This window comes from Barbus barbus, assembly GCF_936440315.1.
Source record: "Barbus barbus genome assembly, chromosome: 10".
Taxonomy (NCBI): domain Eukaryota; kingdom Metazoa; phylum Chordata; class Actinopteri; order Cypriniformes; family Cyprinidae; genus Barbus; species Barbus barbus.
The window spans coordinates 14552436-14578115 of record NC_136738.1 but is presented as its reverse complement, the minus strand read 5'-3'; the positions used below and the strand labels follow the sequence as shown (position 1 = coordinate 14578115).

General features: G+C 36.9%; 1 protein-coding gene across 1 annotated transcript in view; it reads right to left on the bottom strand.

The window, feature by feature from the left end:
- Positions 1-25680, bottom strand: part of LOC306875610 (interleukin-1 receptor accessory protein-like 1-A) — a gene marked incomplete at its 5' end in the record, with an annotated part of 40511 nt that overhangs the window by 5474 nt on the left and 9357 nt on the right. Inside the window, 3 exons of the mRNA XM_079426297.1 lie at positions 1827-1972; positions 3571-3703; positions 15084-15158. Of these exons, the coding sequence (XP_079282423.1) occupies positions 1827-1972; positions 3571-3703; positions 15084-15158 (354 nt within the window). The remainder of the gene's footprint in view (positions 1-1826; positions 1973-3570; positions 3704-15083; positions 15159-25680) is intronic.

The following is a 25680-nucleotide window of genomic DNA, read 5'->3' as shown; positions in this document are numbered from 1 at the left end:
AAGCGGACCTATTATGCAAAAATCACTTTTATAAGGTGTTTGAACACAGTTGTGTGGCTGCAGGGTGAGAAAACATCCAGCCTATAATGGTAAAAATCCACCCACTCGTTTATTTATAATCTAATAAAATCATAAACAGTCTCTCAGAACGAGCTGTTTCAGATTCTCCCTGTGCACGTCACTGAGGGGAATAAGTCCCACCCATTTGTGACGCTGCCCCTGAGTGAGAAGCTGCAGTCCGCCTCCGCCATTAACGTTACTGATTACTGTAGCTGCTGGAGATATACAATGTCAGCGCCAAAGAGGCTTTTCAAGTGTTGTTTTGGGATGCACTAACGAACATAGGAGTCTCCATAGACTCCTTCCATCTGAGCCATTGTGGACACTGTGGTTAAGTTTAATTTTCTGAGGAAATATCCCAGAAAAAAATCAGTAAAGCCCCCAATAAGTGTAGGGATCAATACCAACGCTACGTGCGCGAACGTCAGCTCCAGACAAAGTATCACACGTTTGTTTTCCAAATTGCCCCTCTGAAAGAGCTTCTTGTCACTCTGTAAGGCTAATGATGCTAAAGCTATCATTGTCTCTGTCTGTTCTCACTGGTGCTGTCTTCATGAATGATCGTGAATAGGAATGTTGTGGTTCAAAGTTGCATCTGAAAGCAATGTGAGGCGATCATTTGACTTTGTTGAGCTCATAATCACGAGTGGGACTTATAAAGTTTGTGATAATATGAGACCAGCTATGTTGTTATTTTTATGGTGCTGTGCTCCCTGTCTGTCTAATTCATAAATGCTAATTTATTATGCACAGTATAATCAGATGACTGACTTTGAAACAGAGTATGTTTTCTGTGAAGATAACAGGCTTGTACTAATCGTGGAATGTTTATTTGCAAAGGCTAGCACGGCTAATGCAGGAGCTTGAGCTCTTGAAGCTCCATCCTCTTCTCCGGGAGCACCAGCTCATTTGCATTAAAGCAATACACTCAATATCAGAGCATTTGGGCTCATACCCTAAAGGTGGCAATTGTAACAAGCTATAAAAAATTATCTGTTGGGTATTTTGAGCTAAAACTTCACATACACACTCTGGGGACATCATAAACTTATTTTACATCTTGTAAAAAGGAGCATAATTGGTCCCCTTTAAAATATATTTAAATAGAAAACAGTTATTTCAGATCGTAATAATATTTCACATTACAGTATTTTGAATCAAATAAATGCCTTGCTAAGCATAAAGGACTTTAAAAAACATTAAAAATCTGTACTGACCACAAACGTTTTTGAGCAGGGTAATGTATACTGGAAAAAAGATTGTCAGTGAGCAGTTTTGGCCTAGTTACTCAAAGAATGTAAAATATTACTCATTAATAGTTACTCCTTTCAAAAGTAATATTGTTACTTATTACTTTCTGGCAACAGTAATTAGTTGCACTACTAGCTACTGCAGAAAGTAATATTATCACAGTAACTAAGCTACTAGTAACTAGTTACAGCCCAACACTGACAGTGAGTGACTTATATTGCCATGTGTTCATTCTATAAAGACACTGTATGTATTATACATTTCTAAACTCATGAACTCTAAACTTTTTTATGGTGATTTTTTATTTGACAGCACCTTATCACCGTCTGTGCTTTCACTGTCTAAAAAAAGAACAGCCTTAAAATTCTTCAAAACATCTTGTTTTTTCATAAAAGAAAGTCATACAAAAACAAATTACAGATTTTTCATTTTTGTGTGAACTGTTCCTTTAAATGAGAAGCAGCTGGTATGACTCAGTCGGTTGAGTTCATGTGTGTTACGGCTGAATGTGTTACCTCGTTTCCCAATCTGTACATTGGCTTGTCTTCTCCCGTTGCCATTTTCCGCATAACAGGAATAATTACCCAGATCTACCTCCTCCAGTGAATCTATGGTCAGAGTAATGGACACTTCCTGTTCACCCAGGTGTTCTCTAACCGTCCTGGCGGAGAGAATAAAACAACAATGAGCCATTGTTCACCAAAAGCTGTGGAATAAAAGTTTTTTAATTAGCTCCTTTTGATAGAGGATTTGGGGGATAAATTTTAGATTGAGCAGCTTGTAGAGATTAGAAATTTTGGGAGGAAGGGTTTCGGGTTTGGTCGGCGTTCAACAAATGGGGCTCTCATTTAATTATAACAACGCATTTTCACTCTCTTGTTTGTCCTGGCTGAATCATTTGAAACTGAAATTTCATTTAAAAGATGCTGATATTGCTGCTCCTTAACAGCATGTAAATGCAAATGCATTCAGCTCATGGTGCGAGATACATTTCGCTGTGTTATTAGGATGTATTCAGCACTTGCTCAGATCCAGCTCTCTTTCAGACACGGGAATTAATAATAGTGTGTCATCACAGCGACCACCCCTGCTAGATATAAATAGGTTCATATACAAGCTTGTGATATCAGTAATTGAAAATGTACTGTCGACATCTCAGTGAACATTTAAAGTGTGCTTTACCGTGCACTATCTATCGTATTGAATAAGCGATTTCACAGTGGAAGCTAGTTTTAAAAGCAACTGTTTCTTGTATACCATTACAACAACACTATGGTGGTACAGTGATAGTATTACCATTGAACTTTGATATATTATCATGGCACTTCAAGATAACCTTATTCATTTACTAAGGTATTTACACTCAACTCGACAGGAAGACTGTACTGAAGGAAAACTATTTGCCTGTAAATACAATAAGTAAAATAAAAATTATATATATATATACACAGTGGTGTGAAAAAGTGTTGGCCCCCTTCCTGATTTTTTATTTTTTTGCATGTTTGTGACACTTTAATGTTTCAGATCATCAAACAAATTTAAATATTAATCAAAGATAACACAGGTGAACACAACATGCAGTTTTTAAATGAAGGGTTTTTTTTATGAAGGGAAAACAAAATCCAAACCCACATGGCCCTGTGTGAAAAAGCGTTTGGCTGTTTTGCTGCTTCAGGACCTGGAAGACTTGCTGTGATAAATGGAACCATGAATTCAGCTGTCTACCAAAAAATCCTGAAGGACAATGTCTGGCCATCTGTTCGTGACCTCAAGCTGAAGCGAACTTGGGTTCTGCAGCAGGACAATGATCCAAAACACACCAGCAAATCCACCTCTGAATGGCTGAAGAAAAACAAAATGAAGACTTTGGAGTGGCCTAGTCAAAGTCCTGACCTGAATCCTATTGAGATGCTGTGGCATGACCTCAAAAAGGCGGTTCATGCTCGAAAACCCTCCAATGTGGCTGAATTACAACAATTCTGCCAAGATGAGTGGGCCAAAATTCCTCCGCAGTGCTGTAACAGACTCATTGCAAGTTATCGCAAACGCTTGATTGCAGTTGTTGCTGCTAAGGGTGGCCCAACCAGTTATTAGGTTTATATATATATATATTTGCATGCAATTCTAATGTTTGCATGTTTGTAATGTTTTTCAGTATGATATCCTTAATTCAGAACATTGGCTATTTTTTGGGGAGGGGGTTGTTTTGAGCTTGTGTCACAAAATGTTTACTCTCGCCTCCACTGTGTTCCTTCTTACTTGATTTCACTCTCTCGAATGCGACTCTGGTCCATGTCCTCAATGAACTTCTCTCCTTTCATCCAGTAAACAAGCGGACTGATATCCCCACTGTACCCAAAGAAGGCTCGGCATGTCAGGTTCAGCATGCTTCCTGCAGGGGTAAAGGAGGTTTGTGATTACACATTGATACCAAACTTCTTTCTGTTTTGATCCAATAGTTCCTCTGCCCAGGGCTTGTTGCCCTCTGTAAGAATACGTCTGGCCCATACTGTGTTTGTGAAGCCAGAGATACTGGCCATTAGGGGGTCTCACTGTAATCAATGGCAGCTGACAAGCTCACAATGGTGTTTTGTAGGTTAATGAGACTCACCAGTGTGCTCGGAAAGCAGAATCGTAATCAGGGAGCTATTTCTTGACAATACAATAATGTGTAAAATGCAATTTGTTCTCAGTTCTTTGAATCTTATTTCTTTAAAATTGATCTGAAACACCCTTAATAAAGCATTAAAATCAGTTAGATCTATTTTTCTAAAAGCAAGGGTCTTCAACAGGGGGTCTGTGAACCCTCGGAGTATGCCAATTATTGTTTGATTGCACACAGATTTTTGGGAAAAATAGCTTTAAAATATATCATTATGAGCCAGTAATAAAATGCTACACTCACTTAAAAACAATATGTAACAGTAGGTTCCTGCTCCCTCTGTCTTTCGACTAAATATGGATGCCTGTTCTCGCCTTGAAATAAAAAGTAAAAAGGGTAACTGCAGTTCTGAGGAAAAAAGGTCAGAACTGCAAGCAAACTTGGAAAGAGAAAGAAAGTAAGAACTGAGATATAAACTCAATTTTATGAGTCAGAAAAAAGAAACAGAATTCTGAGATTCTTGTGATTCTTAATCTGAGATCCTTGGTCCGAAAAATGTTGAAGTGCCCTGTTTTAAAGTATTTATATGGCGTGCAAATGATTGATGTACACCATTTCCTTTATATAACACATAAATCTTGTTATTCCCCTTTACTCTGAATTGAATTTCTGAAAGATTACTTTTAATCACTCTCAAAGCATCAAGATCAGTCAGATCTATACTTCTAAAGCAAGGGTCTTCAACGGGGGGTCTGCAGACCCTAAGGTATCAGGCAATTATTGTTTGATCTCAAGCTATTCTCTATGAAAACAAAATCAATTAAAAATTGCATTAAAATACAAATGCAAAACTGAAAACTACATCAACAACAGTGTGTTTATTTCAGTGTATGAACATGTTTATCCTCGGTGGTTTGAAGTGCTGCTTCTTTTCTTTCTTTAGTTGCAGTTGAGGTGGTATTTCTGCCTTAATGTTGTGATGTTTGTCGGTTGTTTGACGTTAATTAGGCATGTCTTTAGACTAGCAACGAATAAGGCCCAGCACCGGGGAAGATCTTGCTCCGGGCCCCCAAACAAACCAGAAATAGCGTCTGTCTCTCACCAGGATGTGAAGTACATGTAGAGCATCTGATCAAAGAGATACTGAGACCATGAGTCTGTAAAACAGCACCATACACGCTTTCTGTAAATTACATCAAGTCACAAAAATGTAACTGATACTGGGTTTGATGTATTGTTGACATAATAATAATCACAAATTACATTTATGGAATGTTAATGTTCAGACATTCACAGTTTGAGACCTTTAAACCAATTACATTTACATTTAATCATTTAGCAGATGCTTTTATCCAAAGCGACTTTCAAATAAGGCAAAACACAAACTATTTATCATACAGGAGTCAGCGACATTAGCAGTGCCGCAATACTGAATTTCACGAGTAAACAAAAGCTAGAGCAGAAGTGCGACTGCAGAAGTAGAAAAGAGAGATTTGAATTTGAATTTGATTAGGATGTCAGTGGCACAAGACTGAGAGGGGTGAAACGTAGGCCGTCTCCGGTCGGTTAAAGACCAAATACACTGGCGTTCTTGTGCCAGGTTTAAGGCTGGCCAATACAGCTTTGTAGTAGTCCAGTCTTGAGATGACAAGATCCTGGATCAGGAGCAGATCTGTATGCACACATTAGAACACCCTAGCAACCACTTACAACAAGCTAGCAAACACATAGAAACAAACTAACAACCATTCAGAACATTTTAGCATCTGCATAGCCAAGCAGAACCAACATACTGTTATTCTACAAACCTGAGTTAGTTTAGTTTTTTTTTGAATGACTCAAATCAGTCATTCTGTCATTCAAATCAGTATCAGAGTAATGTTTTTTTTCACAGAAGACACTGATGGAATGGACTTCCATTGAACCTTTCTGAATCCCAAATTCTTAATGCAGTATAAATGCTTAACGTTGTATAAGCTTCAAATTTCAAGACTTTTATAAGCTATTGTTTTTTTCATTTTCAGGGAAACTGTTATGTACATAGTTATGTTCACAATGCTCTGCAAGGCTGCATTTATTTGATCAAAAATACAGTAATACATATTTTCATAATTAAAAAAATATTGTTTCCATTTTATGTGGTGAAGCTGATTTTTAGGATCAAAGTTGATCCTATATAAATCATTATAATATGCTGAATTGTTTCTTAAAAATATTTTTTTATTATCATCAATGCTGACATTTGGGCTGCCTAATATTTTTGTGGAAACTGTGCTAAACTTTTTTCAGGATTCACTGCTGAATATAAAGTTAAAAAAAACAACATTTATTTGAAATACTGTCATTTTTGTGTATATGAATTGAGCCTTAGGTCTGCTATCTATGCTGTTTATGTTTTAAGAAAGCTAAGAATTTAAAATGCAGCTGTGACATTGACAACATAACATTCTGAACATTTTTCTTTCTAACATCTATATGCATACGGAATTCAGATTAGTCTTTCCTGTCGTGCCTATATAATCACAACAGTGTTGCATTGCCTGTTTATTTTTATGCATAGCTGGCAGAAAATCAGATGTGTGCTGATTGCCATGATGACATCAAACAGCTCCGATGCAGTATTTCTTAACACATATCCAAACTTAAAACTCCAACACTATTCGTTCGCTACCTTGGAAGCACTGACATTTCCTTTAGAAAATGCAAATCTAGTTGTTATCTCCTCTGTTATCATCCCAATCTCGTCTGCCTCCTAATCAGAGGATAACGCACTACAGATATGGAATAATTTAGCAATTTCAATACATCATTTAGGAAGCAACAAAAAAAAACCCAGATGTTTAATAAGGTCTGCCACCAGAGAGAGCTCTAAGCTCTATCCAGGGCCATTTTTCTGTTTGGAGTGTGTTTCTTCAATGCGTTTGAATGAAAGGCAAGTGTACTGAGCTGTTTGCTTGCGGTGTTTCGCTCCATTTACCAACAGAGTCGAAACACTGACCAAGCATTCCTGTAAAAACATACACACACAAAAACATCCAGGTCTGAAGACAACACACGAATAGAGACCTATGTTAACTTTTTGACCTTCACTCAGAATTGACTTCACTCTCGGCGCTGCTGCTTTAGCAGACTGCATACACACATTTCTTTGTATCCATCTTTTTTCTCCCCTCCTCCAATTCTTCACCTGATTTGTTCCTCAGCAGTGCAACCCAACGGGGACGTGTAAGACTTTAATTATCTGTATAGAATAGGGCTTTATCTGTATGAACAGGTACTCCTCCACAGATCCTTTCATACTCCCTGTCCTCCCCTCATCCTTTCTTTCTGATGTCATAATAGAGACCCTGCCTCAGCACCTCTCTCACCGATGTTACAGCGTGTGTGTCTGACACTGAAAGAGTGTGCAAATGAGAGAAAAGACAATTAGTACAGTTTAATCCGTTTTTTAGAGCTCAGAGCACATTTGAATTGTAAAGGGAGATTCGTGAACAAAGAGAAAGTTTTCTATTATAAAACAGACTCACACACACAGACACATTCGATTTCAGACAGAACTATTCTAGAGGTATTAAAACGTTCTCTCAATACAAAAGCACACACACACACACACACACATACTGACACATATGTGTCCCCTCCCCCTCACACAGGCGGCATTTCTCCAGAGGATCTGTTTCAATCTCCAAAATAAATCCAAGTCCAGATATATCAGCGCGTCAGCAGGCCCTTACGTATTCAACCCACTGCTTCTATTCTTCTCTCTCAGCATTCTCTCTCTCTCTCAGTACAGTTTTCTTCCGCTGACAGCGGGATCAAACTCCGTCAGACCCCTGGGAGATCATGTGTGGAAATCGCACGCGTCACATGACTTCCTGTTGGTACGTGACTATAGTACAAGGCTGATTAACTGCGGCAGGCAGTTTTGGAGATTAAATTACATTAGGATGGACCGAGGAGTCAATAGGATAGTCAATTCAGTTCATTTAAATGTGAGAAACAATGCAGTTTTCCTGGTATGGCTGATTAACAAACATAGCTGTGTATTCTGACAGGAAAACGGTGAGCAACATATAAAATTGATTTATTATACATATACATGGTTCAAAAGTGTAGGGTTGGTGTCTTATGCCCGTTCATTTAGTTGATCAAGAATACACTAAAACAGTAATATAGTGAAATATTATTACAATTTAAAATAACTGTCTTCTATTTTAATATATATTTTATAATGTAATTTATTCCTGTAATGACAAAGCTGCATTTTTACCAGTCATTACTCTAGTCTTCAGTGTCACACAATCCTTCAGAAATCATTGAAATGCTAATTTGATGCTCAAGAAACATTTATTATTATTATCACCATTGTCAATACAGTTGTGTTGATTAAAATGTGATACTTGTTTGACATTTCAGGATTCTTTGATGGAATAATTAAAAATCTTTAAATTTAAATCTTTTGTAACATTATAAATGTCTTTACTGTCACTTTTGTTCGATTTGATGCACACTTGCTGAATAAAAGTATTAATTTCTTTAATACACTTTTTGACTGGAAGTATATATACCATGTACTAAAAAGATTGGACGGGTTTGGAAGGACATGAGGGTGAGGGTGAGGGTGAATAGTTTACTATTCCTTTAAAGATCCTTTTTATATTTCAATTTAATAGGAGTCACAGTCACAAGAGCCAGCAATGAGGACTGTGCGTTCAAATTCCCAAAGGAAAGATGATAGACTCTGGACATCTGACAAACTGCCAGGATGGACACAAATGAGGTGTTTTTGGGCTGCAAATCTGATTTGATCTGATTATTCTCGAAGCCCAGGCTAGGAAAAGAAATAAAAATGGCAGTTTGTTCAAATACGAGTAACTTCCAACAGTTTGTAGATGATTTACTGTGAAATGCTCTGTGTTTGACACGAGTGAGTGTATGTGTGTTTAATAGTCCTCTTTTCTGAATGCAGGCGAGTATAAGTCTGTTAACAGACTGACAGGTGGTTTATGTATGGTTTAAGCTTTGCCGGAAACTAAACCTCAGCAGAAGGAAGGACGGGTGTTGTGGATTGTCAGATGAAAGGATTTCTTCTTACTAAAGTGAAGGACAGAAAGGACAGAGATCAAACAGTTTAGAGAGATGCAGGGGATAGAGAGCCAAGGGTTAAGCATCAAAGAGCGGTACAAAGATGGATTCAAGAAGAGAGTAAAATGACACTTGTTGTTGTGTCTCTATGCAAGAACAGGTAATTGGTTACATATGCCATTTATCTCCACATCTACATGAAAGACTTTTGACTATGCATAAAATCTGTGTCCATTTTTCTGTTATTCTGGCAGCCAACTTAGACAGAAAGATATTGTCTGGATGACACATGCGACAAACCAGCATTTATTTTGTTTGTCTGAATAAATCTGGATTTTTTATTTAAAAAGAGAAATATAAAGGATCCAATGCTTTGAGCCTTAGAAACTTTGGCAATTCACTTTAATTGTATGGAAAAATGCAACTTTAGACATTCTGCTAAATCTCTCTGAATCAAAGTCAAACGGGTCTGGAATAGCATGAGATTGAGTAAATGATCACAGGATTTTGAGTGAACTTTCCTTTTTAAGGGCATGCCAAAAACTGCCAGCACATGAAAGGTCGTGGCAGCTCTAACAGGGTCATATGCATGATTAGAAACCGTGGCCTTGTGGACCCAAAATGTGGGACAAAGGACTCTGGATTGGAGTGAACACTTCAGAATAGAGATAAAGCGACCTCTCCGTCTAGTCGTTCCTCTTTTGAGCTCTCTCTCTTTCTCAAATTAAGCTGAAAATGTGTGTGCTCAAAAATGTGAAGGGGATAACTAAGCTGCCGCTCATTGGCTGTTACGATCCCTCATTTGCCTACTGCGCATTACATACAAATGTTTATTAAACAAAGATTAGATTTGAATTAACAAGAAATGGCATAAAAATAATCATTTAATTCATCATTTAATCCACAGCTGTGGCCAGATAGCTGAAAATGGGCTTGTAAACCCCAAATATCTGGTTCCAGGCTATTTAGCGCAATATCTTAAGAGGAGAAACACGGCTTTTGCACATATTCCACTGCTTTTGTGCTGTTCCTTTAAGGATATCAGTGTCCAATCTTACCCAATAATAAATTGAGATGTTTATTTAGAGAAATGCCCTCATCTCCCGATGGTTGCTTAGCAACAACTGTATTATTTTGGGCAAGGGTGATTAATATTAAGAAGTGTTCTCTGAATACCTCTGCACAAATCCTCCCCACTTCTGCGTTAACGTACGTGTGTTTTTCTGCGTGTGCGTTTTGTGCCATCTGTGAGGAAGCAAAGCACAGTGAATACATTTCAATTAAATTAGATTATGTTTAGTTAACCCTCATGTTCATTTGAGATTGACTTTACTTTTTTGTTGTTTTTATGACTCAGAAGCCCCGATGACTCACATAAATTACAAATAATAATAGCAGTTATAAAAATAACAATTTAATAAGTTCCTCTGAGCCAATCACAATCCAGTAGGTAGGTAGACTGAAGCTTTTTCCCTCTCTTTTCCCACACTTTTCAGAAATCTAACTAACTAACTAATTTCAGTAACTTCGCTTCTGTTCTGTGCCGACTGGACCCCTCCAAAAAAAACATTTTTGAAATATAAAATAAAATAAATTAAAATAAATAACTGACAGGGGTGTACACAGATAAAAAAGTTAGCATGTGAAAATTCATTGCATTTATTAATGCTTTGTATCCGAGTTCTCTGAGACTCCAAACAAAAGTAATGAAGCCATTTTTCATAAAAGATGGTTGATGCATGTTATCAAGCTGAAATTTTGTTTATAATCAGATCTCATAAGATTAGAACAGGCAATGGAGTTTCAACCAGATATTTCAATGTTTATTGGTATATTTTTGAGCCCTTGAGGGCTCTAAGAGCCCATCCAGAACATGAAGGTTAAGATGAACTCTCATCAGTCCAATTCAATATATATAATACAGATAGATAGTCTTTCCTGCATTGTTCCTTTCTATCTGTTCATCTTGGCTGGCGACTGCATAGAGACACAGGAAAAAAGGTCACCTTTTTCCCCTCTTTCCTTGTTGAATGTGAGTCAGCCCAGTTTCTTTCTGTCTCGTTTTTTTCCTTTTCTTTGTTTGTCTGCGATATTTGAGTTGTGCTTGTGTGTGTGTGCGCATACATAGGTGTGCGTGAGTGCCCCTGTTGTCATTAATAATGTTTGGATGTGATGGGTTCACACACAGCACACTCTATCCGTCTCTCTCTATCCTTCACTCATCATCCCATCATCCCATCCTCTCACATCATCATCTGTTCCGCGTCTATGGCAGGGAGCATGACAAATGATTTCGATAGCTCATCTCTCATAATAAGCATGTTTATAGCAAAGTAATGGCCATATACATCCTACATATCACATAGTATTACACAGTAGCATCAACAACTGCTGGAAATAACTAGTATTAGTTCAGCAATATCCTCTTACCTGCTATATACTTATAAAACTGTATGTGTTTAAGTTTGCATGTGTGTGTGTGTGTGTGTGTGTGTGTCTGTATCTGTGCGTGTCCAATAAGATTTCAGCAGGAAGTGCTCAGCAAGGAGAGATTCCCTCCTGAAACGTTCTAAAAGCATTAAATATTCTTCCACCAGCTCAGAATTCTGTCTTCATCTCTCAGAACCTCCTTGCATGTTCCTTAATGCTCTTCTTTCCTTCAAAATCGCTCTCTCATTTCCACTGAAGTTCTTTCATTAGATGTCCCCTGAAACCCACACCTGTATGCCACACATTTGAGATTTCGAGGTACCAGTATGTCTGTACTTGATTTGTCAAAATCACTGAAATTAAAATTAGTGGTATATTTATTATTTTAATGATTTGTTCATTTAATATGTTAGCTTAATTTGATTACATTTTTGGTCAAATTTATTGATACACTTTATTTACTTTGTATTTATTTAGTTTTTATATGTAATTAATTTTTTTATATTTTATTCATTTTGGAAAAGGTGAAATCATTTTTTTTCCAACAAAATAAGTAGTTTCATAAATAAATAAATCAAATTTTGCCATTTAAGTTCATTAAACACATTTGAGAGTCGTGACCTAACATTTTTTTTTTCTTGGAGCGGGTCGTTTTAAGGCACAGATCATGTTGAATCACATGATCAGCAGGAATATGCTTGTTTTATCCCAATTATACGGTGGCCGAGAGAGTTTAACGTAACTTCATCAATTTGACAACAAGCATGCTGCAAATGCTCACAACACAAACAAATAAATAAATGCGCTGAAAAAAAGAAACGCGCCAAGAGACCACCTCAAAATGTTTAAGGGAACCACAAAGTGACGAACATGGCTGGTACATAGTTATCAAAGTTTGCTCTGAAAGGTGAGACTTTTCTTTATTTTAACATCCTAATATACTACTACTAATAATACACTATACCTAACATCCTATTTATTATTATTTTTTATATTATTAGCCTAAATATGCTGACGAAATACACAATTACTGTAACTGTGAGTGTGAATGTAAACTGGCTAACTTTCTTTTACAACTTTCCTTATAAAAAATAACTTGTACTCACAGAATAATTCGAATAAGAACAACTGACTGAAAATCTTTAAATGATGCTACATCCTTACCACAATAATAATTTCATTTAAATCAAAATTCTATTTAGGTTCTCATGATTCTGCAAAGTGTTTAGAAATAAAATTTTTTTAGTTTTTCAACTGAATTGAGAAAGAGAGATGAAACTGAACACAACACAATACAACACAACAAAGTTCAACTCCATTGGGTTCTATTATACTAATTCAGCTAAGCAGCCCACAACACACATGCCGTCTAATCCTAAAAATTACTCATCATGTGGTCTGTGTGTCTCTAGTCGATGAGTGGTGTCCTGCTCTCTCTCTGCTCATTCTGAAGGCAGAACATGGTCAGAGCCGCCACAATATGCTCCAATCTGCTCCTTTTTCCAACATGCCTGGATCCAGAGTCTCCGCCAAACAAACAGACGCGGCTCCATGCACCACATACATACACACACACACACACACACACACACACACACACACACACACACACGCAGTTCAGTTCAATGCACACGCTAACAGACTAGCGCACATGCGCGAACAAGCACATCTCAGTCCGTTACATATATTAAAGCGGACGGTATGCCTGTGTTAACATGCACAAGGAGCTCGGATCAACACACACGCACAGCGAAATCCAAAAGAAGGCCCATTGAATGTTTCGGCACCATATGGAGCGGCTATTGTTGGGAGACAACAGCAGATAATTAGCATAGAGGATTTGCATTTATGAGAACGACTTCCATTCAGAGTGTAAACAACATAGCATCATAATGCTGACTATAGCAGCTATCTGTCTAGCAGGGGAACTCCTTTCTCAGGCGTTAACACACACACATACGCAAATGCCGCTGCTGCCGAGTTAGCGCATAACTGCATGACATGAGTTTAAACATTCTTGATGAGTCTCTTTTAGTAACAGTTTGACGTCTTTTCAATAACAAAAACAGTTCACACATTTTTGAAACTGTTTTGCTTGTTTTTTTGTGAGTAAATCCATTACAACGACTCTCTGTGTACTTGTGTACAAACACAATTCAAATGCATGAACCACATCGGCTATGGAATAGAATACTACTGTGCTGCTTACTCTGCAGTATACTGCATACTGCCTATTACTGTATTTCAAAAAGACAGCACACAGTGTTTCACTGTAATAAGAGGAAAATTCTTGGATTAAAAGTGAATTGTGCCCATTATTTGCATTCGCTTTCTGCTGTTGCTATACCACGACTGGGGATTTTTTTTTTTGCTGGGACTGTAGAGCAATTGGCTCTTTAAAATGGCAAAAGTGCATTCCGCTGCACCAAACACCTGGATATATGCCCGGTTATAATGCTCTTCTACATAATTTCATCATTATTTGATGAATTAATTACTGCCATGATCAATAAAAAATGTTCACAAACATCTTTAGAAGTAGTATTCAATTTACTGCCAGCTTTCCATGAGCAGTATGCCAAACAAAACATCATTATCAGCGCTATTTGATGCAAACTTTAATTGCATCAAATAGCCCTGACTTTTGTAGAAATGGTACATTAAACTATCCATCATACATAGTGCCTTTCAAAAATTAAGTGTAAGATAAATTTTTTGGTGAAAGAAACTTTTATATATCATCAATGAATTAAATTGATTCAAATTGACAGCAAATGCTTACATCGTTACAGAAGATTTCAATTCAAAATACTGCTCTTTTAACCTTTCTTTTCAACAAAAGAACTATCACAGTTTCTACAAAAATATCAAGCAGCAAAGCTGTTTTCAGCATTGACAATAACAGACAATATCAGTATTTTTAAATAGTGCTGGCTGCTGAAAATTATTTTTTAAAATATATTAAATGAGAAAACATATTGTGATCAATTATATGCTTTGGGTAGCATAAGAGACTTTCAAAAACCTTTAAAATAAAAAAAAAACAAACAAAATTACTGACCCCAAACTTTAAAATGGTAATGTATATTGACATAGTGTATAGCCCCTGGCAGAAGCAAATCTTAAAAAAAAAAAAAATTAATTAAGGGAAAAAAAAGGATATTTGAATATTTGGATATTGGATATTTAAGATGCGCGTGATATGACAAAAAAGTGTTTCATTCAGAAACAATTTGGCTAAAATGGTGCAACTGTTTGAATCTTTAATTTAGTGAGCATTCTTTTTATTTCCATTTTGTAATCCAGGTTTGTGCAAACATTTTGGCAGACCCTTCAAAAATGAGTCAACCAGACAAATCGTGAAAAACCATGATTGATATCGCCTCCGGTTCTTTTGTCACCCTGGAAATAGAAGGTCAAGTCGAGTGCAGTGCATCATGGGATACAATATTCCACGCTCTGGTTCTACACTGCACATTTCAACAAATGTAGCAGGTCATCCGGGTAATCCATGCATTCAGAAAATCTGCATACTGCGCACAGCATATTGCATACTACGTTCTTACAAAAATAGTACATGGCATTGCAAACAACCCCCCCTACTCCTCCTCCCAACACACACACATGCATGTACACAAGCAGAAGCTTTTCTTACCGAGCTGCACGTCCATGGTGAGGAGCTTGTTTTCAGAGGGGAAGAGAATCCTGGGGGGCTCTTCAGTCAGAGGAGCTGAAACACACACACACACACACACACACAGAGCGTTATTTTTATTAAGTGACATCAAGCACCTCTGATGAAGCACACACTCTCTCCCTCTCTCTGCCCACACGTTCGTGATTGGATGAGTAAACTCCAGCATCTCGCCATCAACATCTCAGCGAGAATTGTCTTGGTCTCCCCAGTGCTCTCGTTTCTGTTCTTCTTGACTTTTTTTCCCCATCCATCAATCCTCCCCACATCCCTCTCTCTCCAGATCTTCCACTCCCCATGTGGGCACGATGCTCCAAATTCCAGCTCATTTCCTTCGAGTCAGAGGTGTGTACGTGTCTTTCTCTCTGGTGATTATGCTGACTGTGTTTGTTCAGTCCGCTTTTCTCAAGCACAGGATCGCTGTAGGTAATACTACACGCACCGAGTAACTGTGGCTACATACGTGTGCGTTTGCATTCGGCTTTATGTAACTCTTAAAACTCGAGGATGTATATTTGTGTGTGTTTGTCGTGGCTCTAGATTGGTTCTGGGGTGAGTGTGTGTGTGCGTGACGTGCACTTAATAGACAGCAAGCTGGTGGAAGTTTAAGCCGCGCGATCGCTCATCCGAAATCCAATTTTCACTCGGCGGAGGAAAGCGTACTGGCCCCTCCCGATGGATTATTCCGGGTGACTGACGGATAGCAAACAGCAAATTAATGAATTACGCTTCCGGAATATACACATCTCGCTGCTGACCCATGCTGTGCATTTCCCTGTTAAAGTTGTAAGGGAAATGGACATATTAGTTCACTGGAGGTGGACGGTATGACTAAAATCGTAAATCACTGTAAGACCAATCACGGTAACGGTATATATCACAATGTAGCTGTATGACGGAAATTCAACAATAAATAACATTGGTCATGTGGTAGTGCTTGTTTTTGGATATTAACAACTTTTTTAAAGGAATACCCTATTTTATGGAATATAAATTGCGTTTTTATTATCTGAAAAGCACTGCGATTTATATTCTGAATTGACTTCTATTAAAGCAATTAACATCAAGCACACAAAACTTGTGCAAAATGCACACATTTAGATTTGTGCCGAAGGAAAGAGGTACCTGAGCATTTTTAATGGTGCATTTACAGTACCATATATCAGCCCGGTAGTTTCAGTTTTATTTGAAATAAATTTGTTTTGGGTTTGACGTTTATAATAAATGTTGTTTATAATTAATGCCACTATAATTTATGTTTTTTATACTTACATTTTTCATTCCTGTTCTGTTTGTTGTGGAGTAAGGGGAATTACAATGTTTATAGTGTTTATAATACTTTTACATTATTGAATGTAACAATAAAATGTAACTTATACACTTTTGCAACTTATCTGCATTTTTTCCCCTCTCAACAATGCAATTCTGACCCATGTGCAACCCTGTTTTCTGTAAAATATGGGAGTTTAACCAAAAAAGTATATTTGGTCATTATTTACCCACCCATTTTTTTTGTTCAGTGGAAAACAAAACATTATTTTTCAAAACAGTTTTTCAGACTGAAGCTTCAAAAAGGACACAGGTACAAACTTTAGTGATAGTTTTAAGAAAGTTTTGTTTAAGACAGAAATTTAAGTTGAGTTGGATATCGATCTTCAATAAATCAGCTGATTCAGTTCACTAAACTGATTCGTTACAAACTGGACTGATATGATTCTTGAAAATGTAATTGTTTCTCTTGGGGATGACTATAAAAATAAATCTGCAAGGCTCCTCAGAAATAAAACTCACGTGTTCAGAAGATGATTTATTAACGGTTGAGGAAATAAAATAAATAAAATCTAATTTTTAAAATACATGCACAACACACAATTACCATACTGCACATGGCAGTGGTCAAAAAAGGCCCATTACAAAAATACCCTCGGTTCACGTGATTAACAAGAAGTGAATAATAACATTCATTTTGGCCTGGTTCTTCTTCACAGAGCTATCAATGACTTTGGATAGTTGTAATACAGCACACCTTTACTTAACTTTTTTCTTGCGACCTTCAGTCCTCATTCATTGTAATTGCACGGAAAATACAGCCAGCACGGCCTTCAGAATAATCCTTTTGTGTACCACGGAAGACGGGTTTGAAACAACATGGGGGGTGAGCAAATGATAAAAAATAATTTGCAATGTTAGGGTGAACTATTCCTTTAAAAGATTTTTTTGAGACTATGAGGGTCTTTAATGAGCCTGTCAAGACTGTAACTATCATAACATGCTTTAAACGCAGCTTGAGGACGCGTGGAGATTGAGAGGACGAGAGAAAAGAGAGAAAGCGAGAGAGAGAGGATGAGTCACCATACAAATTGATTGCTGTCTGGTAGAACAATTACACAGCTAATCTAAGCAAAGAGCAATGTAGTGTCACCACGACTCGAACCCACAACCATGACAAACACCCTCAAAATGAAGATGCTATCGTCTCTATGTCTAAAAGTAAAAAGAGAAAGAGCGAGACAGGGAGGAGAATTCACTAAGATTGAACTGCACCCACTGAGAGCACCATTTATTTGCGAACACTATCTGCGTTGTTTTAGCACCCAATTCACTAGCGTTCACCAAATCGGTTCTGAATTTAGATAGAAAGGAGGTGTTTGTGCAAAAAAGAATCAAAATGGTTAGACCTGATCGTGATTCGTTAGAAGCTGGTTTTTGCCTTGAAATCCCAGATGCAAAAATGGCATGACTTTTTAGTGAATTTGTCCCTGAGAGAGAGGAATACAGAGGGAGATGAAAAAAGAGAGATAGAGTGGAAATGTGGGTTGGCTCTGAAGCAAGGGATGAGTGTGACGGAAGGATGGCGTGATGCAGAAGAGGAGAAAAACAAAAACACTCGGGCCAGCGCGGTGGGGAGACTGGTTACACTCAGCGGGAGGGAAGCTACAACCCAGAAAAAAATACAAGAATCAGTCCGCTTTTAAATTCCTCCATTATCATTCTCTCTGACACACACTCGTAGAGTAGTTCCTGTGTGTGAGATGAGTTCACGAAGTTTAAGACTGATATATTGACAGACTGCGAGTAGGAGAGGTGTGATAGCACAGGCTCCCTCTGAGGTTCACAACTCTTCTTCTCTGACACACACACACACACCTACACAGATACATATACACATGGCCACAAACACACATTTGATAAATGTATATGCCTGAAAAGTAACTGGGCATGCTTAAAATTGTATAAAGTTCTATGCATTAGATAACAGTACACATTTCCAAGTCAGAAGTCTGAATTTAAGTGGTGCTCCGTTGCACTTTTCCTGGCAGGAAGTTGCACATTCAGATTTTTTGAGTTGAATGGGACACAGAATCATTAGAGGCACCTGTGTGAAATTGAGGGAAACTGACTCTACTACCATTAAAATAACCATGGAATCAGTTGGTTAAAAGTGATAGTAAAATATGTTAGAAATTGCTAATGCAATTACATTCACAAGTTGTTTAGTGTGGCTTATTTCGATTTCTTTCAATTTTTGATATTGGAAGAGCCCAGAAAAGGTACAGGTAACAAGGTAGCTCAGATGAAATGATGAAATAGCTCAGGCCATATGTCAGTAAAAACTAATTTTCCTGTCCTGTCAGCCGTTATACTGTGCGTGTAGCACGTGCTCTTCAATTGGACACACAAATGCGGTGGCGCGCTATGCTTCACATACTTATTTCATAAGTGCAGGAGAAACTACGAGCATGCAATATCATAGTCGTCAGTTTTGTTTCTGTATATTTCCTACTTGCTGAGGGGCACAGGTAAATATTACATTTATTATAATGGGTTTATATGAAGATTGTTTTAAGTTAACTTAAATCAAGAGTTGTTGTTTTTTATCTAATAATAAATGTTAAATTTGATAGCTCTCAATTATACTGTAATGTTGAATGGGTATAGTAAATGGTTAAATATTAGAAAAAAAAACAATATCCTAGAGATATCTCAGGAGTACTGGTATCAGTGATACTCGCCTTCAGTCATAAAAAAGGTGTCATTAAACAAATACCAAAAATACTGTCTTTATGTAGTTTCTACATTAATTTGAAGATTGAATGTGAAATTATTGCAATATAAAAGTATATTTAAAATCTTTAAAGGGATAGTTCACCCAAAAATGAAAATTCTGTCATGAATTACTCACCCTCATGTCGTTGAAAAGAAAAATAACGACTTTATTCAGCAATTCGTCTCCTCTGCATCACCCTATAGCGCCATTTTGGAGAGTATCACATACGTAAACAATGTATGCAACTTATGTACACGGATACGTTCACGTATTCGCGTACGGTGCTGCTAAGACAGAACAGCATACGTTGTTTACGTATGTGATACTCTCCAAAATGGCGCTATAGGGCGCTATAGATCCTTGCTGTCTATGAGGGGGTCAGAGAGCTCTCATAATTCATCAAATATATCGATAACACTTTAGAATAAGGAACACTTATTCACTATTAACTATGACTTTTCTCTCAATAAATTCCTTATTTGCTGCTTATTAATAGTTAGTAAGGTAGTTGCTAAGTTTAGGTATTGGGTAGGGTTAGGGATGTAGAATAAGTTAATGTAGAATAAGGCATTAATATGTGCTTAATTACTACTAATAAATGGCTTATATTCTAGTAATATGCATGCTAATAAGCAACTAATTAAGAGACCCTAAAATAAAGTGTTACCACAATATCTTAATTAGTCTTCCGAAGTTGAACGAAGGTCTTATGGGTTTGAAACGGCATGAGGATCATTAATGACTGAATTTTCATTTTTGGGTAAACTATCCCTTTAATGTTATGTGCAATTAATTGAGATTAATCGTGATTAATTTCAGATTTTTTTTTCATAAATTATAACCATTTAGAAAAAAAGATTTATTTTTTCACAAAAAAGCTTTACATTGTTTCAGAAATACAATTATACAGTAAAAGTATACTTTAATTTTAATTTGTTAATTGTTGTTTGGCAATTTTTTATTATTAACAGTCATCTTTTTGGATCCTCAGTCAACAAATGTCATGTGGTCAGGATGATAGCAGACACAGAGGTGCAGCTTTAATTTCACACAATTTAATTGAAACCATCTCATTCATAGATGATCATTTCAAGTCATTTCAAGTTTATTTTGATTTGAGCCTGACAGAAAGTGATGTCATCTGAGTGGGAGAGTTATTCACTTTGTAATTAGTCCGTCTGTCCATTTCCTCTAGTTTGACACATTCATGTGGATTTGTGGAACACAATCGATTCAGCCAACATTTAAAAATAATTATTTTGTGGTAAGTACTTTTATTTTCAAATGTTGCCTCTTCAGACGTAGGATTCTCTCTATCATAGTTCATATTGCATAACTCTTCTTAGCCAGTAAGCAGTGTGCAGTGCAGGTTAAATAATTTACATGGCCCTCTGACTACTGTAACACTATTTTTCCATTACAGATAAACCCAAAACAAGGGAAACGCTAATCAAAATCATGCACCTTAAACGGCCCGAGAACCCTGAACACAGATGTAACGCACACCTTGCGGCCTTACTTAGCAGCAGCTTAAACTACAAGATAAACCCTGTGTGATCTTTAGCCTGCAAAAGTGTCCTAGCATTAGCCAGAGCGCACGGTTCGCTGGTGAAACTAGGGCAGATTTGATGCTTGGGAGGGCACGAGAATGTATTCATTGGGATCACTGCAGCACACTGCGCTGGATGCGATTCACTTTTGTAGAGCATTCAGAATATCTAACTCTATTTTCAGTGATGACAGAGATTTTCATGCTGTGCATTATTCCTGTTCAGATGTCCTTGAGAAATAAACTGTAAGATAAAAGGAAGCTCTGAGGGGAAGAACTACTATGGAGTGGAATGTAAAAAAGGTGGAATGTGTGTTACTGCCGTGTGTGCAGGGCCGTAGCTAATGGGGTGAAAGGTGGGAATGATTCTTGGGAACTAAAAGTCCAGAGGGGCCCATTTCAATTTAGACAGGATTGATGTAGCATCTGGTATAATTATTTCAATATATTTTACATCAAAATATATCCCCCCCCCCAAAAAAAAGATAGGAAAAAGCAAAAACAACGCTTTAACCAATTTTAGTCAGTTATAAAATCCATTAAAATCTGAATATAATGTATTTTACATCAAAATATGTAATAAAATGTTTGTGCATTTCTCCTAAATGAAAAAATTCCATTTTGTATTCCATTTTAATATTATTAATATAATACAAATTTCACAAAAATTGGAAACAAATCAGTCCCCCTCTATCAAAATAAAAAAACATAACATTTCATAATATATATTCAATATTATTATAAAAACGGATCCTGTATAATTAATTAATTAATGTTTTATAAATGTTTATTAAAATACATACATATTTTAATATTATTAATATAATATAAATGATGCAGAATCCTGTATCATTAATTAAACGTGTTTTACATACAAATGAGTTAAAATAATGACAGCATAACTTGGTGCCCTAAATCTAAATGAAAAATATTACATGTTGTATTATATATTCATATTATTATTATAATAGAAATTGTATCTATTGTAACCGTATCTATTAAAAATATGTATCAAAATATGTCAAAAAAATTATTACAAAAATTGTGCATTTCAATCTATGGTCATGCTACCTAAATTAAAAAATATATGCAAGTATGTCTATATTAGGATATGAAAATAAACCGCTAGCTATGGTCCTGAATATAAATACAATAATAATAATAATAATAATAAAAACAATAGCAGTCAACAGAATGCCCTCAACATAACTGAAAATAAACGTGTGTATGTTATTGGGTGACTAAGAGAGAGTTAAGTTGTCGCACTCTCACTTAGCGGCATCTGTAATTAATCCTTAATTAAATATGATTACATAACCCTCTGCTGATTACGGGCACATGTGCACACACACACACACACACCGACACTCACACACACAAAACACACACACACTTATCTTGTCCTGATTAGACTTGACAGATGCAAGGTGTTGGGAGCATGTGTAAAGAACGTGCTACGGCAGCCCCAGCGCACTATAGGGGATTTTAAAACAACGGGGGCTCCAATCAACACGGAGATCAATGGATAAACAAACAAAATGCTTACCCGTGTATCATCATGTAACCACTTAATACCTACCCTGCCACTCAGTAGCGTTTTCCTAGCCATCTACATTACCCACAAACCCTTCTGTCGTCTATGGGTGACTGGGTCGAATCTGGGCGACTGCCCATGCCTGACCGTTTCCATGGAGATTCAGTGGGAAGGGCACGGGTTGGTACAGGTGGGAGAGGTAAAGAAAGTTTGGCATTGTCCCTGGATTGCTCCACCACAAGTCCCTCCCGGGCACAAGCGCTTACAAGCTTACACTGCTCCAAACCTGCTGTTGGCATGGACACCACGCAAGTGTCCATGGAAACCACACTGTCTGTACTAAAATAGCAATAGGAAATGCAAGCTACTTTTGGAAACTGTTTTTCTGCAAGCGCTACTTCATCCAGATTGCACACACAGCACTGCATCCGGAAGCTGGACGCCTCTTCTAAAAGTCTTCTAAAATTCCTAAACAGAAATAAAAAAAAAAGTAACAAATGGGAGATTATAGGGGTCTTTTTTTCTCAGAAGCAGGTTAGCTTAATTAAAAGTCTCCATTTGGTCTCTATTTTAATCGCATTGCTGACTAGGACAATTTGTGATTTTTTTTTTAAATAGGTGAAATTACTGTAGTTTCAAGGACATTCTTATTCATTTGAAAATTTGAATTTTATTGAGACATGAAACCGACTTTAATATGTAAAAAGAGAATTTTTATAGGCTGTGGTTACCAAGGCATGCTCAAAGCAAAGGCCTGAAGTAAAATAAAATAATAATGAATAACCAGAATAATGAATAATTCAATTACATGGTAGTTTTCATAAGCTGAAGGGTGCTAGAAAATAAAATGTGTTAGGAAGTCTCTGTCACTCTAAAGTTACTCTTCTTTAGCTGAAAAAAAGTTCTATTATATTATATTATAGGTCACACTTTATTTTAAGATCCAGTTCTTGCTATTAACAAACCATTAATAATTAATTTGCTGCTTATTAATAATTAGTAAGGTAGTTGTTAAGTTTAGGTATTGTTCCTGCAGAACATGTGCTTTATAAGTATTAATAAACAGCCAATATTTTATTATTAGGCATGCTAATAAACAACTAGTTAATAGTGAGAATGGTCCATATACTGAAGTGTTACCATATATTATATTATATTATATTATATTATATATAACTAGAGGTCTATGAGGGAAAATACCTACTTAAAATTTCCCTCACGAACTGCTGGTTTCAGACACATTATTTGATAGCCTTTTATAATGAATATAATGAAGAGATATCAAAAAACATGATTTGTCCCATTAAACGTTCCTCATTGAGAAAAAAAAAAAAAATCTGATGCTTGTATTCATTACTGAGCACCTCAACCATTTCTAATGATTTTATATTCTCTGTTGCCATTTTTCTAATAAAAAAAAAACATATCCAGCTACATTTTTTCTTTTTTCTGTGTCTTTTTAAAACGATATGTTTTTTTCTTCGACTACAGGCAAAGCATGATGAATCACTGCGTGAGAGAGAGGGCAGCAGAATGGCCAGGTCAACGTGCAGGACAACGCACTCTACAAGAGTATGATGCTCCTTTGTCCTGTAGATATATAACAGCACACAGTACTGTACTTAAAGGCCACTTATTCACTGTTAAAAACCAGCTTGAACTATTTCTCTGCCCCATTACTATAACAATCAGCTTCTGTGACTGATATCTAGAGTTTACACCCAACTACACACAATCACGCTCACACAGGAAGTCATTTCTTCACTGTTTGTGTGTACGGGTGTGTGCAATGCGCATGATTAACTGTTTAAACACACATTTTTGGCCCTCAGCCTCGAGAGAGGATGTACAATAGCACTGATTCACATCATCGGCCGTGTATTTTTGTAGGTCAGTTTCACGCTTCAAATTTTCAGACATGCATGCGCGCAAAAAGGCACAAAAAACCCACCGCTCCAATCTTTGTTGTCGAAAAGCATGTCCACAGTAATAGTCTGTCTGTAAGCACTCAAAAACAAGAAAATGATTCCGTGTTCTTCCGCTAACTTCCTCCCTCAGGCGCACAGGCAGCTCCACCAGATAACCCGCTGCAGAGATGTACCATCGAGGCAAGTTTCTGTAGCAATTATAGAGACGTACTGCTGTAACCAGCTGAAAACAAATTGAGCTATAGTGCTATGATTCTGCTGTAACTGCTCTACGACTCCTAACATCAAAACTCTGCTTCCATGACGAGGGTTAAATCGAGCTACGGACTAAATTTTACTGTTAATGGTGGCTTTTCCGTTGAGAATCATTTGCCGTCCTGGACTATAAATTCCATCCAGGAAATCATCCCTGAGTGTCTAATGCCGTCCTAAAATAGGCTTTAAATGAGTACGGGAGGAGAAGTGCAAAGTGTTTTAATAGGTTTCAACTGAATGAGGGCTTAGAAAGGGAGAGAGAATAAGATCTGACCTCTTTCCACCTGTACGTGCCGTTTTATTGACCTGCTATAGTGGCAGAAAGGACTGAATTCGCAAGGGACCAATAAGAATCTGTTTAATCGTAGACAGAGATGTTTAAACATAAAAATATAGACGGAAATGACCTTTCCACTGCCGTCTTAGTGTTGTGTGTGTATAAATGTCATTCTCTTTCTCGCTCTCTATCTCTGTTATTGTGTGAGTAGAGCAGTAATAGAGGTCAAATGTGTGTAGTGGGTAGTGCACATGCTCACGACACATATGAGCAGTTGTGCTCACAGGAACACAGGTCTGGCCTTGTGTCATAATTCGATCTCATTCCCCTCATTGTCTCTCTCGACTATCCTAAAGGCCAAAAGCTTATGAATAATATATATAAAAAACAGCTGTGTTAACATTAACCACTTCATCACCGCATCTATCATTAAAATGGCTGTATTTAAAACTGCAGTGTGTAATTTCTGTGGCACTAAATGCTACTTTTCTGAAGAAAATGTGCATGGTGCCAGTCTGGGCAAAACATTCTTATTTTATCCATACACTGTAAAAAAAGATACTGTAACAGTAAAAAGGTTTAGTCAAATGGATGCTTTTTGCATGTAAAAACTATGATCTAACATATAATTTACGGTGAAAAACAGAAAAAAGACATTTCAGAAGAAATAATATATACAGGCAACTTACATGCCATCCTGTAATACCTGAAACTTGTCACAGTAATTCATTTCAAATTCAACCTCAACTTTTTTTTTTCTGTAAAATTTACAGGATGTTTTAAAGTGTAAAGGCCCATTAACACCAAGGATGATAACTATAAAGACGATAAAGATATAGTTCTAAAAATCTTTCTCAATATTAAAGAAAAGCAGTCCACACCACAGCTATAATGATAAAGGCACAGAGAAACAATATCATTGGAATTGCTTTCCGAACGATTTTTTTCCAGCCGATGAATGATAAAA